Source organism: Phyllobates terribilis, unplaced genomic scaffold (genome assembly GCF_046119375.1).
Source record: "Phyllobates terribilis strain yellow unplaced genomic scaffold, ASM4611937v1 Scaffold_2__4_contigs__length_985480577, whole genome shotgun sequence".
Classification (NCBI taxonomy): Eukaryota; Metazoa; Chordata; class Amphibia; order Anura; family Dendrobatidae; genus Phyllobates; species Phyllobates terribilis.
Window position 1 is genome coordinate 49,565,307 of NW_027362762.1, and position 17,327 is coordinate 49,582,633.

General features: G+C 44.2%; 1 protein-coding gene across 5 annotated transcripts in view; it reads left to right on the plus strand.

Annotated features, from left to right (window-relative positions):
* Positions 1-17,327, plus strand: part of MYO7A (myosin VIIA) — a 454,077-nt gene that overhangs the window by 51,793 nt on the left and 384,957 nt on the right. For 2 of the 5 annotated variants that reach the window (XM_073661628.1, XM_073661646.1), the window contains exon 1: positions 3,662-4,448. The exons of the other annotated variants lie outside the window; for them this stretch is intronic. In XM_073661628.1, the coding sequence (XP_073517729.1) occupies positions 4,344-4,448 (105 nt within the window). In that variant the 5' untranslated portion in view covers positions 3,662-4,343. Of the gene's footprint in view, positions 1-3,661; positions 4,449-17,327 lie in introns of those variants that run through there. 5 annotated transcript variants of the gene reach the window in all.

Genomic DNA, 17,327 nt, shown 5'->3' on the forward strand with positions numbered 1-17,327 from the left:
TTGTAAGTCAATGGTTTGTGTTTATATTTTCAGGACTTTCTTTTTCTTTATAGGGTTGTGACCACAGATAAGTGAATCAATTAGGTGCAAATCAACTAAGTTTTGAATTTTATGAAATTCGAAAGTCCCTGCGAATTCTACTAATTTGCAAATTGATTGATGCAATTTGCAAAAAAAAAAAAAAAAAGTTTAACAGATTGAAAATTGCATCTGTCAGATAGGGCTCACAAGATCTCAGGCGTGACCACGTGAGCTTCCACGAAATGCTTAGCGGCTATCACATCACATGGTATAGCACAGTCAATCAGGAGAGATTATCAAAGTCACTATAAAAGCTAAGGCAAGGAATGCAGCAACCATTTTAGGATGTTACTGGCTATGGGAGGGCTTCAGAGTGCACATCTCGGCGTTAGAGATGGGCTAAAACATTGGACAAATACTCTGGATAGAGTGTGGGGTACAGCTGCTGCACTGAAGATGGAAAATGGGAGAAGTAGCTTGTGAATAATACATAGATTCCACTGATAGGGGGGAGGGATAGGAGAGGTGCAGGAGCTGCAGAGTCAATAATGTACTCAAGGACGGTTTGACCTTGTCCTACTGCTTGTGAATTGCACATTTTACCTTCCTCCTTCAAACACTAGAAAGCACAAAGCAAATTCAAAACCCCCAGCACAACTTTCTAATAGTGAAGAAAAAAATGAAATCAGTGCTAGTCAGAGAAAGTGTGCTTGCTTGTGACAAGCGATAAGCTACTGTTCTGAATATTTACATTTCTTTTGCATTACTTTTTGTGAAGGGGTGAATGATTTTTTTTATTTTTTTTTTTAAAGACAAACAAAAATTCCCAGCAACTCGTAGCATTTTTTTTGTAAGATCCTTTTTTGGGAAATGGGATTTAATTTTGTTATAAAAATAGAAAAAAAAATACACATTTAACTTTTTGCATAATCTGTTCTACTAGTCCAATTTGACAAGCGGGTGGAGCTCTGATTAAATCAGCTGTCATGTACGGGGAAAGATGCGGGCTCACTGTCGGAGCCCGCATCAAAGGGACAAGACATATGATGCAAATTTACGTCCTATTTCGTGAAGGGGCTAATTATCTGAGAAATATAAATCTGAAAATTGTGCATTTGTATTCGGTCCCCCTGAGTTAATACATTGTAGGACCACCTTTCACTGTAATTTCTGCTGCAGTCTTTTGGAGTCTGTCTCTGCCAGCTGTGAACATCTAGAGGTGACATTTTGGCCCTTCTTCTTTGCACACTCACTGAGATTGCATGAAGATGTCTGTGATTTTCAATGGGATTTTGGTCTGACCAAATTCCCTGCCTCTGCTGAAGAAAAGCTTCCCCACAGATCACTATGTAGATCTTTTTTTGCAGACCTGTTATCTAGTCAAATCTGAGATACATACACAACGTGTGGCACCCTGCTGCGCACAGGTACCACAGGACCCAGGGTGCATGGACGGACTTCTCCAAAAGAGGCCCTCGTTACATACAAACACCTCCACCCTTCCACCTCATACCACCAGAGGGAGCCCGTTAGGGATATATACATATGGAAGGTGGAGCCAGGCAGCTCAGTTTAGTGAGTGAGTTAGTTTAGTGTTCAGTCAGAAGGTAGTGTGCTGGCGCTTATACCAGTGAAGACTCAGCACGTCTGCTGCTGAGTTCTGAGGGCCCTGAGTGAGGCCAAAGGCAAGAGGAGAGAGGAGTTGAGGGGGCAGAGGAGCATTATAGGCTCACCCCGATATACAAACCGGACACCGGGTCTGCGCCTACAGGGTCCCTTTATACCCAGTAGGGATCACCGGCATCCCAGGAGTACTACAAGTCCCTGGCAGACCTGAAGCTAGACCCACACAGGACCAGGAACCACAAGGCCCCAGCGTCCAGGGAGAGTGGTTACCAGCAGAAGGTCCTACTACCGAGCGACAGGTGAAGGAACAGCACGACACATAAGCTAGGCCCAGTTGCCGGCTTGCCAGGAGCATACAGAGAGGCAGACACGAACCAGGAGGCCTTATACCCGCTCACTGGGGAGAAGTCCTGAAGTGCACCCATCCTACTGAGTACCCTGGACCGTACCTGACATCCGCACCAGTAAAGGTATTGAAGCGAATCCCCTGTCTCTGTCAGTTACTCCTGCTGCGCCATCCCGCCTGCACTACAAGCCCCAGCATCACCACCCACCATCAAACTCCACACTGCCCCGGGGGTCCGCTCCGCCTGTGGGGAGCAGAAACACCTCAGCTGCCATCCCATCACCCCCCGGAGGTCTGCAGCAGCGCTGGTAAACCTTACCAGGTACCACAGGTGGCGTCACAAACTATTTATTTATTTTTGTCCAAGTTCCAACCCCCCTTTTTAGTTGACCGCCCTGGGCCACGGACCGGGCCAGTCACCGTGATATCCCCCAACGGCTTCCATAGGCCCGGCTGCCGAGTACCCCATTGCCCCGGGGGCGCGTCAAACGCACCAGAACTACAGGCAGGCTGTTGTTGCAGTAGGCTTTTAGGATGTTAGTTGTACATTCCTAGCATTTATTCTTCAGTCTTTCATGTCAAGAGTTGAATAACTTTGGTTGAAACATTTTGGAATCGTTAACTAGAATTATGTACAAAGAGTATGGTAAAAGAAAAAGTGTAAATGGACAGAGTAATGTGAAAGAAAAAAAAAACAATGCCATAGCTAAGAATATGGGAATGCAGTGAGCAGCAGCACTGGCACCACTGGCACCAGCTGTCTAGGCAGTATTACTACCAAATGGAGGTCACAATTCAACTCCTTTCCTTCTGGTATGTATATAATTGGGGAGGAAATGGAGGGCATTATGGAATACATGGTACGTCGCTTGTTTCCGTCAAAGCAGGATGATGTTACCTCTGACAGCAACACCATCAGTTTGAGTCAATGTTCTGCACAGTCCATCTCCTCTGCCACCGTAACAGTTACTCTGTTATATTGTGGACATTCATTTCCGTTAATGTCACCTTTATCTGTTCTGTCCCATAGTCCCCTAACCCCCAAAAATCTGGGGCTAAGGAAGATATTTTACAAAAACAACTTTTTCCAATTGATTTATCAGAAGAAAAGTCAGCCTTTGTATAAGGATTGTACATGGGGCTGGAGAAGATGGCAGACAAGGTTCTAACTGTAAATTGTATTGGTTGTCCGCAGGTTCCCGGCCTTACAGCTGACTGACCCTTCTACACAGTAATAAATGAGGAGCCGTCAATTTCTCGTAGTCCAGGATTAGCCTCAGAAATAAAAAACAAATGAGGTTTTGCTCCGGGGAGACGAGTGGACGGCCGCTGACACATATATGAATAAGGACTTACAGAATGCCATATGGCGTTGACATACGTGATGTGTCTGTACGCACAGAGAACATGTACTTTATCTCCTGGACATTAATACATAGTTACTAACAGACCCTCAGGACAACTCCCGAAACCCCACTTTTGAGGCCAAGCGACTGGAGTAGTATTTTTGGTGTAAGAAATGCCAGCACTTTCAGTGAATCTCATGGGTGGGCCACACGTTGTGCAAACATTTTGTGACTTTTCAAAGTGTTTTACATCAGTTTTCTGGCATTAAAGCTTTGATGAATCAGCCCCATTATCTATAATAAGTATTTATCTAGGATAGACAGATATGGGATAGATAGATGTCTCATGAACTAATCTCTTCCCGTCTATCTGTGCATCGTCCTTAATTTATGGTCAGTGCGTTACCCAAATTATTCTATGTAATGGTTTTGCTAAGTAGATATTGATTACTGGGATCCATGGACAGAAGTGAACACTCGCAGGGCCCGGACTGCTTAAGGAAGGTGACAGATCCATGAATTATGTAAGAAGCTGTTGCTATGGAAGTAGGTTATCTGTGTAGATGCGGAGGAGCTGCAGGTGGGTCTTGGTTTTGGGTTCCCTTAGTGCTTTGCCTTAACTGGTGGTTGTTAAGGTATTAAGTTAATCAGAAACCATGTGTCACATACCACCGGGACCATCTGCAGATTAATGAGTACCAGGACGGACTCTCTAAGGCTCCTTCTTCTTCTCAGATCTCACCCCGGCCTACAGAAGCTGTAAATGTTTGTGAGACCTCAGCAATCGCTCCTCGGTGGTCCGTACAGAGGGCTGAAACGTCGCTTGGAGATTCTTGGATTTTCTTTGAATTTTTGGCAACATCTTCAAATAAAATGGAGGCTCTCCTTTGATCGAGTTCTTGTGGATTATTGGACTCTTAGAGTGGCGGCGAGCATGGTGGCGAGATTGTTGTCAGTCCGTTATCTGCAAAGTGATTTTTGATCTATTGACTGCAAAAGTCGGGATGTACCAACGTAGAGGAGTGGAGGAGATCTTGGAAAAAGACCAGGGCAAGTGGGCACTGCTACGTAACATTAACCAGGCTGTGAAACCCAGCACACTACTACCGGTGAGTGAGGTCTACTGTTACCATATCACTGGGGCGCCCTGCGGTACCTAGGACTGGACCATAGGCCTCCAATACTAACCATCAGTTTACAAATCTTTTAGGATAGACCATCAATATCAGATTGGGAGGGGGCACCAATCTATACTCGCATGTTCTTTACCTGCTACCAGCTGAGCATGATGTTGTCCTGTTGTCGCATAGTAGTGAATAGGACAAGGCTGCCATAGCCAGCACAGCCTAAGGATAGGCCATCAATACTGTGACCCCAGGAAACCCTTTAGCGTACTATGACGTAGACATTGTATGGCACTGTTATATATTTGTTCCAAAGCTCTATAATGTAGGTATAGTATGGCACTGTTATATATTTGTTATAAATCTCTATAATGAAAGCATGGTACAGCACTCTTATGTATTTGTTATAACGCTCTGTATGGCATTGTTATGTATTGATTATGAAGTACCATGAAGTAGGCACCATATGGCACTGTTATTTATTTTGTTCCAAAGCTTTATAATGTAGACAATGTATGCACTTTTATGTGGTTGTTATAAAGTTCGATGATGTAAGCACAGTATGGCACTGTTATGTATCTATCATGATATACAGTAATGTAGGCACAGTATGGCACTGTTATGTATCTATCGTGATGTACAGTAATGTAGGCACAGTATGGCACAGTTATGTATATAGTAACATAGTTTTTAAGGTTGAAGGAAGACTAAGTCCATCTAGTTCTACCCATAGCCTAACATGTTGATCCAGAGGAAGGCAAAAAACCCATGTGGCAAACACTAAGCTCCACATTGGGGGAAAATTCCTTTCCGACTCCATACGACAATCAGACTAGTTCCCTGGATCAACGCCCTATCAAGGAATCTAGTATTTATAACCTGTAATATTATACTTTTCAAGAAAGGCATCCATGCCCTTCTTAAATGTTAGTAGTGAATCACTCGTTACAACATCATGCGGCAGAGAGCTCCATAGTCTCACTGCTCTTACAGTGAAGAATCCGCGTCTGTGATTATGATTAAACCTTCTTTCCTCCAGACGTAGAAGATGCCCCCTTGTCCCCGTCTCAGGCCTCAGAGTAAAAAGATCAGCAGAAAGGTCTTTGTACTGTCCCCTCATATACTTGTACATAGTAATAAGATCACCCCTAAGCCTTCGTTTTTCCACAGTAAATAACCCCAAGTGTAATAACCTGTCTTGGTATTGCAGACCCCCCAGTCCTCTAATAACCTGTCTTGGTATTGCAGACCCCCCAGTCCTCTAATAACCTGTCTTGGTATTGCAGACCCCCCGTCCTTTAATAACCTGTCTTGGTATTGCAGAATTGCAGACCCCCCAGTCCTCTAATAACCTTGGTCGCTCTTCTCTGCACCCGCTCTAGTTCAGCTATGTCTTTCTTATACACCGGAGACCAGAACTGTACACAGTATTCTAAGTGTGGTCGCACTAGTGACTTGTATAGAGGTAAAATTATCTTCTCCTCATGAGCATCTATGCCTCTTTTAATGCATCCCATTATTTTATTTGCCTTTGCAGCAGCTGCCTGACACTGGCCACCAAACGTGAGCTTGTCGTCCACCAATACACCCAGGTCTTTTTCAGTTACAGTTTTGCCCAGTGTTTTACAATTAAGCATATAATTATACATTTTATTTCCTCTGCCCAAGTGTATTACCTTACATTTATCCCCATTAAAGCTCATTTGCCAATTATCAGCCCAAGCTTCTAGTTTACATAGATCCTCCTGTAATATAAAATTGTCCTCCTCTGTATTGATTACCCTGCAGAGTTTAGTGTCATCTGCAAATATTGAAATACTACTTTGTATGCCCCCTACAAGGTCATTAATAAGTATGTTAAAAAGAAGGGGCCCCAATACTGACCCCTGTGGTACCCCACTGTTAACTGAGACCCAGTCTGAGTGTTTTCCATTAATAACCACCCTTTGTTTCCTATCACAGAGCCAATTCTTAACCCACTTACATATATTTTCCCCTATCCCCATTGTTCTCATTTTATGTATCAACCTTTTGTGTGGAACCGTATCAAAAGCTTTTGAAAAGTCCATATACACAACATCCACTGCATTTCCTTGGTCCAGTCTGGAACTTACCTCTTCATAAAAACTGATCAGATTAGTTTGACAGGAACGGTCCCTCGTAAACCCATGTTGATATTGGGTCATGAGGTTCTTCTTCTTCAGATACTCTATCATAGCATCTCTTAGGAAACCCTCCAGGATTTTACCCACAGTAGAGGTTAAGCTTACTGGCCTATAATTTCCAGGTTCGGTTTTTGTCCCCTTTTTGAATATTGGCACCACATTTGCTATACGCCAGTCCTGTGGTACAGACACTGTTATTATGGAATCTTTAAAGATTAAAAATAATGGTCTATCTATGACGTTACTTAATTCCTGCAGGACTCGCGGGTGTATCCCATCCGGGCCCGGGGATTTGTATGTATATATCATGATGTACAGTAATGTATTAACAGTATAGCACTGTTATGTGTATATCATGATGGACTATGTAATGTGGACACAGTATGGCACTGTTATATATTCATCATGATGTACTATAATGTAGGCGCAGTATGGCACTGTTATATATTCATCATGATGTACTATAATGTAGGCACAGTATGGCACTGTTATATATTCATCATGATGTACTATAATGTAGGCACAGTATGGCACTGTTATATATTCATCATGATGTACTATAATGTAGGCACCGTATGGCACTGTTATATATTTATCATGATGTACTATAATGTAGGCGCAGTATGGCACTGTTATATATTCATCATGATGTACTATAATGTAGGCACCGTATGGCACTGTTATATATTCATCATGATGTACTATAATGTAGGCACAGTATGGCACTGTTATATATTCATCATGATGTACTATAATGTAGGCACAGTATGGCACTGTTATATATTCATCATGATGTACTATAATGTAGGCACAGTATGGCACTGTTATATATTCATCATGATGTACTATAATGTAGGCACCGTATGGCACTGTTATATATTTATCATGATGTACTATAATGTAGGCGCAGTATGGCACTGTTATATATTCATCATGATGTACTATAATGTAGGCACAGTATGGCACTGTTATATATTCATCATGATGTACTATAATGTAGGCACAGTATGGCACTGTTATATATTCATCATGATGTACTATAATGTAGGCACCGTATGGCACTGTTATATATTTATCATGATGTACTATAATATAGGCGCAGTATGGCACTGTTATATATTCATCATGATGTACTATAATGTAGGCACAGTATGGCACTGTTATATATTCATCATGATGTACTATAATGTAGGCACAGTATGGCACTGTTATATATTCATCATGATGTACTATAATGTAGGCACAGTATGGCACTGTTATATATTCATCATGATGTACTATAATGTAGGCACAGTATGGCACTGTTATGCATTTATTATAAAATACTATAATGTAGGCACTGTGTGGCACTGTTATGTATATTTGTAATGCTCTATAACATAGGCACTGTATAGCAGTGTTGTGTTTTTTTTTTAAGTACTATAATGTAGGCACTGTTACGTATTGCGTATGGAGTACTATAATGTAGGCCTGGTATAGCACTATTGCTTTATTGGCACTACATGTCTTTGGTATTGGTTAAATTTAGGTCACTAATACGTTAGCATTGTACGGTGCTATTATATAGGCACTCTGCAGGACTATAATGTTGGATACTTTTATGGATGTGCTGTATGGTACTGTTATGTATTTAGTGAGGGACAATTATGTAGGCAACGCCCCCTCTTGGAAGAAGCCCAAGGCGAAACGGCGTCGTCAGGGTAAATATCAGCACTACCATGCACAGACTGACACATTAAGCCATGTAAGTACACTCTTCTGAATAGCCATTGCACTGAGAGCAATACCACTGTTTACCTTAAGGTTATAAGTCTCTAGGGTTACAAGCAAGGACACTGCATATAATAGATATCTATAATCAGCAAAGTTCGGCACTTGCACTTTACATCTGTATATAAGACTACTGCTAGCACTCATCATGCAATATACTGCATATAACAGACCTCTTTTCAGCAATTCTCTGGCACTTGCACTTTACATTTATGAATAGGATTGCTGTAATATTACTGGGATGTTTTATCCTATATTACGTCTGAAAAACCCTATAGAGCAATTCCTTGGCATTAGCACCTTATAATTCTGGAATAGGTGCAATATAATTAATATTTGTATGGATTTAAGCTTCTAATAAATATAGTTATCAATTTGCGGTATATGCATATAGAAACTTGTGATTGTGATTCAAGTCTGTAAATGATAGTTAGCTTGGATAGTGAAAGTACCTGCATTTTAATTTTGTTTTAAGATGAATTGAAATAAAATTGTCTAATTTTTAAAAGATTGTTGGATATCTTCCTATGACAACTAGTTTGATGTGCTCTAGTTTTTTGTTGTGGTAACGCTTTAGCCGGGAAGTAGTGATAAATAATTGACGTTTGAGTACATAATATACAGTGTATAGTGTAAGTTTACAGGTAATAGCGGGAGCACCAGTGACATTATACACAGAAGCTCTGTATATAGTGGTAGTGTACAGGTAATACAGGGATCACCAGTGCCATTATACACAGGAGCTCTGTATATAGTGTCAGTGTACAGGTAATACAGGGATCACCTGTGACATTATACACAGGAGCTCTGTATATAGTGTATAGTGTACAAGTAATACAATGATAACCAGTGACATTATACACAGGAGCTCTGTATATAGTGTCAGTGTACAGGTAATACAGGGATCACCAGTGACATTATACACAGGAGCTCTGTATATAGTGTACAGAGATCACCAGTTACATTATACACAGGGGCTTTGCATATAGTGTCAGTGTACAGGTAATACAGGGATCACCAGTGACATTATACACAGGAGCTTTGTATATAGTGTCAGTGTACAGGTAATATAGTGATCACCAGAGCCATTATACACAGGAGCTCTGTATATAGTGTCAGTGTACAAGTAATACAGTGATCACCAGTGACATTATACACAGGAGCTCTGTATATAGTGTACAGGTAATACAGTGATCACCAGTGACATTATACAAAGGAGCTCTGTATATAGTGTCAGTGTACAGGTAATACAGGGATCACCAGTGACATTATACACAGGAGCTTTGTATATAGTGTACAGGTAATACAGTGATCACCAGTGACATTATACACAGGAGCTTTGTATATAGTGTCAGTGTACAGGTAATATAGTGATCACCAGGGCCATTATACACAGGAGCTCTGTATATAGTGTCAGTGTACAAGTAATACAGTGATCACCAGTGACATTATACACAGGAGCTCTGTATATAGTGTACAGGTAATACAGTGATCACCAGTGACATTATACAAAGGAGCTCTGTATATAGTGTCAGTGTACAGGTAATACAGGGATCACCAGTGACATTATACACAAGAGCTCTGTATATAGTGTCAGTGTACAAGTAATACAGTAATCACCAGTGACATTATACACAGAAGCTCTGTATATAGTGTCAGTGCACAAGTAATACAGTGATCACCAGTGACATTATACACAGGAGCTCTGTATATAGTGTCAGTGTACAGGTAATACAGTGATCACCAGTGACATTATATACAGGAGCTCTGTAAATAGTGTCAGTGTACAGGTAATACAGGTATCCCCAGTGACATTATACACAAAAGCTCGGTATATAGTGTCAGTGTACAGGTAATACAGTGATTACCAGTGACATTATACACAGGAGCTCTGTATATAGTGTATCGTGTACAGGTAATACAGTGATCACAGGAGCTCTGTATATAGTGTATAGTGTACAAGTAATACAGTGATCACCAGTGACATTATACACAGAGCTCTGTATATAGTGTTTGTGTACAGGTAATAGCAGGATCACCAGTGACATTATACACAGAAGCTCTGTATATAGTGTCAGTTGTAATGCAGCGACTTGCTGGCATTACGGTAATGGTCCAGGATGTGTTTTACCACAGTGGTGGCAGAGTAATGTACTGAGACAGCTAAACCCGGCAAAGGTAATACCCTGTGTTATATGGACATTAATATGGACATTGCTATGTTATTACCTTGCTGAAGGCTGTACCTGGAGCAAGTGGGCCGGTGTGTCATTTGGCTCGTGAATATCATATATATGTGTGTCGCTGTTCCACTGAGTTGGACCCGGTGAACTGTGGTTTATGAAGTGCAATAAACTGCTGTATTGAGGAAATACCGGAAGGACATTGCACGTGTGCTTAATTGACCCGTTGCAGCGAGTATCCCCCATTATGATGACTAGTGCTGCCTTACATATGGTGGAGAATGCGGGCAACGGCAGCCCGGTTGCTAGCAGCAACGACAACCCGGTTGCTAGGGGCAACTGCAGCCCGGTTGCTAGGGGCAACGGCACAGGACGACGAGTGTGGATTAAAGCATCTGGCTGCAACTCGGTGGGGTTGCGAAGATTGGCGTCGCACTCAAACCTGGTTTGCTGTGGCTCAGCGGGGCTCACGAAGTTTAAAGCATCTAGCTGCAACTCGGCGGGGTTGCGAAGGTTGTCGTCGCACTCAAATCTGGTTTTGCTGTGGCTCGGCGGGGCCACGAAGATTTTTCCGGGAGAGCGGTGTGTGACTAGTGTCCTGAGGAAATGCAGGAGCAGATAAAAATGGCTGTGAAAAGAGCAGCAACTGAGTCTGAAGCTATTGAGCGATTAGAGCAATTAAAGTGCCTGTTAAAACCGGAGCAGGTATTTGAGAAACGTCTACTGGACATGAAACTGGACATGGTGCAGGAACCACAGGAGCTGTGGGCACCATATGGAATGGCGGCAGTGGACCATTCTATGAACTCTCCGGGGGCGCCAGTGTTGTCCCAGAGTGCCCGGGGAGGTGGTAAGAGCTGTTGTGAACTAAGTCCTAAGACTGTTGCTGATTTTTTTTTAAAAAATTACCCTGCCGGTGTGGTTGTTAAAAAGGGGGCGGAGTCTAAAAAAGGGGCGGATTTTCAAAACAGCGTAGAGTGCAGAAAACTGGAAATTGTTACTGGTTGTGGGTTGGTACCTCTTAAAAATGACAATGTGACCGTTGATAACGGGGGAACACCAGTAGAAGGGGGTGACGTCAAAGTGGGAGGTGACCAGTTAGTCCACAACACCATGGGGAGTGACAAAGACCCCGTAGCTGACTGTGACACTATGAAAGTAAAAAGTGAGTTCAGTCAGGAGGGGCTAGACGAGGGGAGAGAGTCCCCCTCTCGTCGTCGACGGCGCAAGGGCCACAAAAAGGTTGCTCCGGTAGTCCTCGCTGAAAATGAAAATAAAGAGAATGTAGTACTGTGTGCCTTTACTTCAAGTATGGATCCTCCATTAGAGATAGAAAAGGAGGTGATGTTGCCAGTAGCAACCTCCGGTACGGTACCGAGTCAGAAGGATCTGACAGCCCTGAAAGAGGAAGCGGCCAGTCATGACCAAGAACGGGAGCCTATCAGGCAGCAGTGTCAGAGTGACGTGCAGCAACTAAGGAAAAACATGGAGAACGTGTCCTCAGACCAGCTGAACCTGGAATCTGAACAGCAGAAAATATACCAGGTTATGAGGAACTGGCAGCGAGACGTGGAGCAAAGCCACGCGGAAATTAACCATTGGAAGGAAATGTTCTACGGAATTAAGGAGGACCGCCGCAAAATCAAGGAGGAGGTTTTTCAATTAGAGATTGACAAAGTGTTGTGTGAAGATGAGTTATGCGAGGTGAAAGATCGCTTCTCCCTGGTACAGTTAGAGCTGTCTGCCCTCAAAGAGGCGCTGCAGCATGAAGTTGCTGGGCGTGAACAAACCCTAGAACGACTGCGCGAACAGTTCCACCAGAAACTGTGCGACTCCAAGAAGGAGTGCGATGAAAAGTTCGGTAAGGAACTGCAACAACGTAGGAGAGATTATGAGGATCTCCTCAAGGTTAAAGTAAAACTAGAGGAGGATAAGGTGGATGCAGAGCACATGCGCCAAGTGGTTGAGACTAGAGATGAGCGTTGTTCTACTCGAACTGTTCGCCAATCTCAAATTCGAGCTGTTTTGGGCGGTGTTCGAACCGTTCGGCGAACACGAACAATTTGAGAAAAATTCGGCTGTTCGAGGTTATGTTCGATAACTGTTCGTGCACCAAAATCATAACTGGATTTTTTCTCAGTAATGATGAAAATTAATGTTAATACGCAGTTTGAGTGTACAGCGGGGCGGGGGGAGGGGCAGGGGATGGATCTCTGCAGGAACAATGAAGATCTCCATTTTTTTTTCTCTTTCCCGCATTTACAGTGGGGAGGTGCAATCTGTCAGCCTATCAGCAGCGCACACACGGAGCGAAGTGCTTTTTTTCACACAAGCAAGGGCATGTGTGATTGGCAGTGTATGTCACATGTCCTTGCCCTATAAGACCAAGCCATTTTCCCCGTCGCCACCATTTTCTCACTGCTGCAGCTGCGTGTTAGACGGCACCGCTGTTGCTGTGTGCGCTATACCTTGTTAATTTCAAGCCAATTTTCGCACAAATATACAGATAGCTTGGGAGTAGGGAATAGTTGTGATTGCAGTCCTTTTAAGGACTAGGTTACAGCATTTCCTACGACTTTTATCAGGCAGGTCTGTGCTCTTAAATAGATAGATTGTGGGAGTAAAGACTAATTGTAATTGGAGTCCTTTTCAGGACTAGGTTACATCAGTTCCTATCAGTTTTTGCCAGGCAGGTCTGTGCCAGTGCTGTGCAAGTTTTTTTCACAGCATTTGGCTGAATCTAGCAAAGCTAATCCTTTTTGGCCTATTGCAGAGTGTGTTAGTCAGTGGAGTAGCCTATCTGTGTTGCAAGATATACCACCTGTGTATAGAATACCAATTTTTTTACTGCACCTAGTGAAGTAAAATCTTTTGGGCATAGCATCATTCTATTAGTCCATCTATACTGACCTCCATCAGGTTGCAAACTGAATATATTTTTTTCTGCATCTACCTCTGAAAAAATATTGGGCTTCTAGCTGTGTGTGGGACTTGTTGTATTAGTCCATCTATACTGACCTCCATCAGGTTGCAAACTGAATATATTTTTTTCTGCATCTACCTCTGAAAAAATATTGGGCTTCTAGCTGTGTGTGGGACTTGTTCTATTAGTCCATCTATACTGACCTCCATCAGGTTGCAAACTGAATATATTTTTTTCTGCATCTACCTCTGAAAAAATATTGGGCTTCTAGCTGTGTGTGGGACTTGTTGTATTAGTCCATCTATACTGACCTCCATCAGGTTGCAAATTGAATATAATTTTTTTCTGCATCTAACCCAGCCAATAGTTTTGGTCTAATACCACAGTTTGGCCACTCAGCTCTGCTCGGTTACCATCCATTGTTTTTTTGTGCAAACAACTCCAGAGTTGTGAATTAGTTAACCACCAAAATGAGTGGAAAAAGGCCTGCTGCTGGTGGAAAGGGGAATAGGCGTGTTGGGAAGGGGAAAAAAGGTTGTGTCCGTGGGGTAGGTGTTAAAGCAACAGTAACATCTGCAGATGAAAGACCATCTTCCAGCCAAACTAAAATGTCTACTTCTTTTAGCGGACAATGTGATAAGATCCCTTTCTTACGGCCACGCCAATCGCTACAAATTCCAGATGAGGCACAAAAACAGCAGGTGCTTCAACGGATATCAAGTGCTCCTTTAAGTGGGCTCTCCTCCACATCAACTTCAACATCACAAATACTCCAGTCCTCAAAGGTGTCACCCAAATCGCACTTGCTTCCTCACAGCTCCCAAATCTCCAGCTGCCCGTCTGAGTATGAGGTAGAACAGATGGTTGAGTCTGCAGAGCTGTTTACTCATACTATAGCCTGGGAATCAGAGGTCGACTCCAGCGCTTCTGTGAATCCAGACGAGGAAATGATCTGCACTGATGCCCAGAATCTTTATGAGTCGGATCCAGGACCAGACGCAGAAGGTTCTGACCATAATGTAGACCCTCATTCCCAAACTGTATCTCCTGTTGGTGGAGACAATGAGGAAGACGATGATAAGACTCAAATACCTGATTGGAGCGACAACTTTAGTTTTTTGTCAGGGCAGGAACAGGTTGGCTCTGAGGACGACGGGTGTGATAACACACAGGGTGATGATGATGAGGTTGGAGATCCCACTTACTGTCAACCCACAGTCAGCCAAGAGATGAGGTCAGCAGAGGAGGTGGAGGAAGATGCTAGTGACGACGAGGTCAGGTTGCGCCTTCCTGGACAGAGACGTAGTACTGGAAGCACGTCAACAACTGCATCCTCAAACACAACTCTGCCTCTCACCACAAGTCGTGGTGGCTCTTCAGGTCGCATGGGTGCTAAGCCTTGCATAGCCTGGGCATTTTTTCAGATCGATAAAGATGACCCAACTCGTGTTATCCGTAACATTTGTCAGCAAAAGCTAAGTAGAGGCCAAAAAATACATAGTTGGAGTACTTCATGCATGAACCGGCACATGGACATGAAGCATAAGTTGCAGTGGGAAGCTCAGTGTGCTACAATGCGGCCTAGCCGGCCGGGCCAACCACTGTCTGCCATATCTTGTGCATCCGCGGCCTTTTCATCCTCTGTGACTGGGGGGACAGCAGTCACACCTGTTTTGGGGCGCAGACCTGCCACCTCTTTACCCGCAACAGCCAGCGTGATTGGCAGGTCATCATTTTCTTTGGAGGTGGTAACACCAGCTGGTGTTGAGCGCTGTCCGACATCGATAGCACCACCTTTGGATCAAGGCAACCTAACTTGTCCGCCTGCATCTTCCTCACAGACCGGCAGTTTGCCGGGGACACCCTTATCAACCCCGTCTAAGCACAATAGCCAGCCCTCGGTCCCTCAGATGTGGACAAGTAAAAGACCATTTCCTCCTAGCCATGAGAAAGCTAAGAGGTTGAATTTCACCATCTGCAAGCTCTTGGCTACAGAAATGCTGCCTTTCCGCCTGGTGGACACAGAGGATTTTCGAGACCTTATGTCCGTCGCAGTGCCCCAGTACCAGATGCCCAGTCGGCACTACTTCTCAAAGAAAGGTGTGCCTGCGCTCCACCAGCATGTCGCACACAACATCACCGCTTCTTTGAGAAACTCTGTGTGTGACAGGGTGCATTTCACCACAGACACTTGGACGAGTAGGCATGGACAGGGGCGTTACATGTCGCTGACTGGGCACTGGGTAGCTATGGTGACAGCAGGACAAGGGGCTGCTGTCCAAGTCTTGCCGTCCCCACGAGTTGTGAGTCAATCCTCTTTATGTCAAAGTTCCTCCACTGCTTCTGCCTCCTCAACCTCCTCTCGGTCTTCCACCTGCACCCAAAGCCTGTCTGGTCATGCCACAAGCTTTCTAACTGCGCAGAAGGGATCCTGCACACCTCCTTACTATGCTGGCAGTAGGGCTCAACGTCATCAGGCGGTTTTTACTTTGAAATGTCTGGGAAATGTGAGTCACACAGCTGAGGAGTTGTGGTCAGCTCTGGAGAACCAATTTCATGAATGGTTGTCTCCACTGGACCTGAAACCAGGGAAGGCCGTGTGCGACAATGCTGCAAACCTGGGTGCGGCCCTTCGCCGGGGCAATGTCACACACGTGCCTTGTATGGCTCACGTGTTGAACCTGGTTGTCCAGCAATTTTTAGCCCACTATCCCAGACTAGATGGCCTTCTGCAGAGGGCACGGTCGCTGTGTGCTCACTTCCGCCGTTCGCATCCCGCAGCTCAGCGACTTACATCTCTACAGAAGTCGTTGGGCCTGCCACTTCACCGGCTAAAATGCGATGTGCCTACCCGGTGGAATTCAACTCTGCACATGTTGCAGCGACTGTGGCAGCACCGACAAGCCCTGGTGCAATACGTTCTGACGTATAGCCTGGGCCAACGAGATTCAGAGGTGGGGCAAATCACGCTGGAGGAGTGGTCTCAGATCAGGGACCTATGCACCCTTCTGCACAGTTTTGAAATGGCAACGAAGATGTTTAGTGCTGACGATGCCATTATCAGCATGACTATTCCGGTGATTTACATGCTGGAGCACATGTTAAACAGAATTCGGAGTCAGGTGGTGGCACAAGAGGAGGTGGAGGAAGTAGAGGAGGAGGAGTTGTATGCGGAAGGGCTAACATCTGCAAGGTCCAGACGGTCGGCAGCACCAAGGCGGCAGGCATGTGAGGGTGGGGGAGATGGTTTTACCAGGGCGCATGGTAGCAGCCAAACTAGTGAGGAAGGTGCAGGAGCCCAGGAAGAAGTGGAGGACGAACTGATGGAAGACTCATCAGATGAGGGAGACCTTGATCACATTTCTGTTGTGCGAGGTTGGGGGGAGAGGACAGAGGAAGGAAGCATGATTGTTACCTCGCCACCAACACAACAGGGACTTGGTGCTCCTGGATGCGCAACACACATGAGTGCCTTCTTGCTGCACTACCTGCAACATGACCCTCGAATTGTGAGAATTAGAAATAATCCTGACTACTGGGTTGCCACACTGTTAGATCCCCGGTACAAAAGTAAATTTGCAGAAATTATTCCTGCTATAGAAAGGGATGCACGCATGCAGGAGTATCAGCAGAGACTGTTGCAGAATCTTACATGTCCTTTTCCACAAAATACCAGTGGTGCACGTAGTGAATCTCACAGTTCCAACTTGCCAACCGTGGGACCGTCAAGTGTTCAGCACTCAAACCGTAACAGAACCACAGTATCTGCTGGTAACATCAATTTTGCGGAATCATTTCACCACTTTTTTAGCCCATCCTTTGC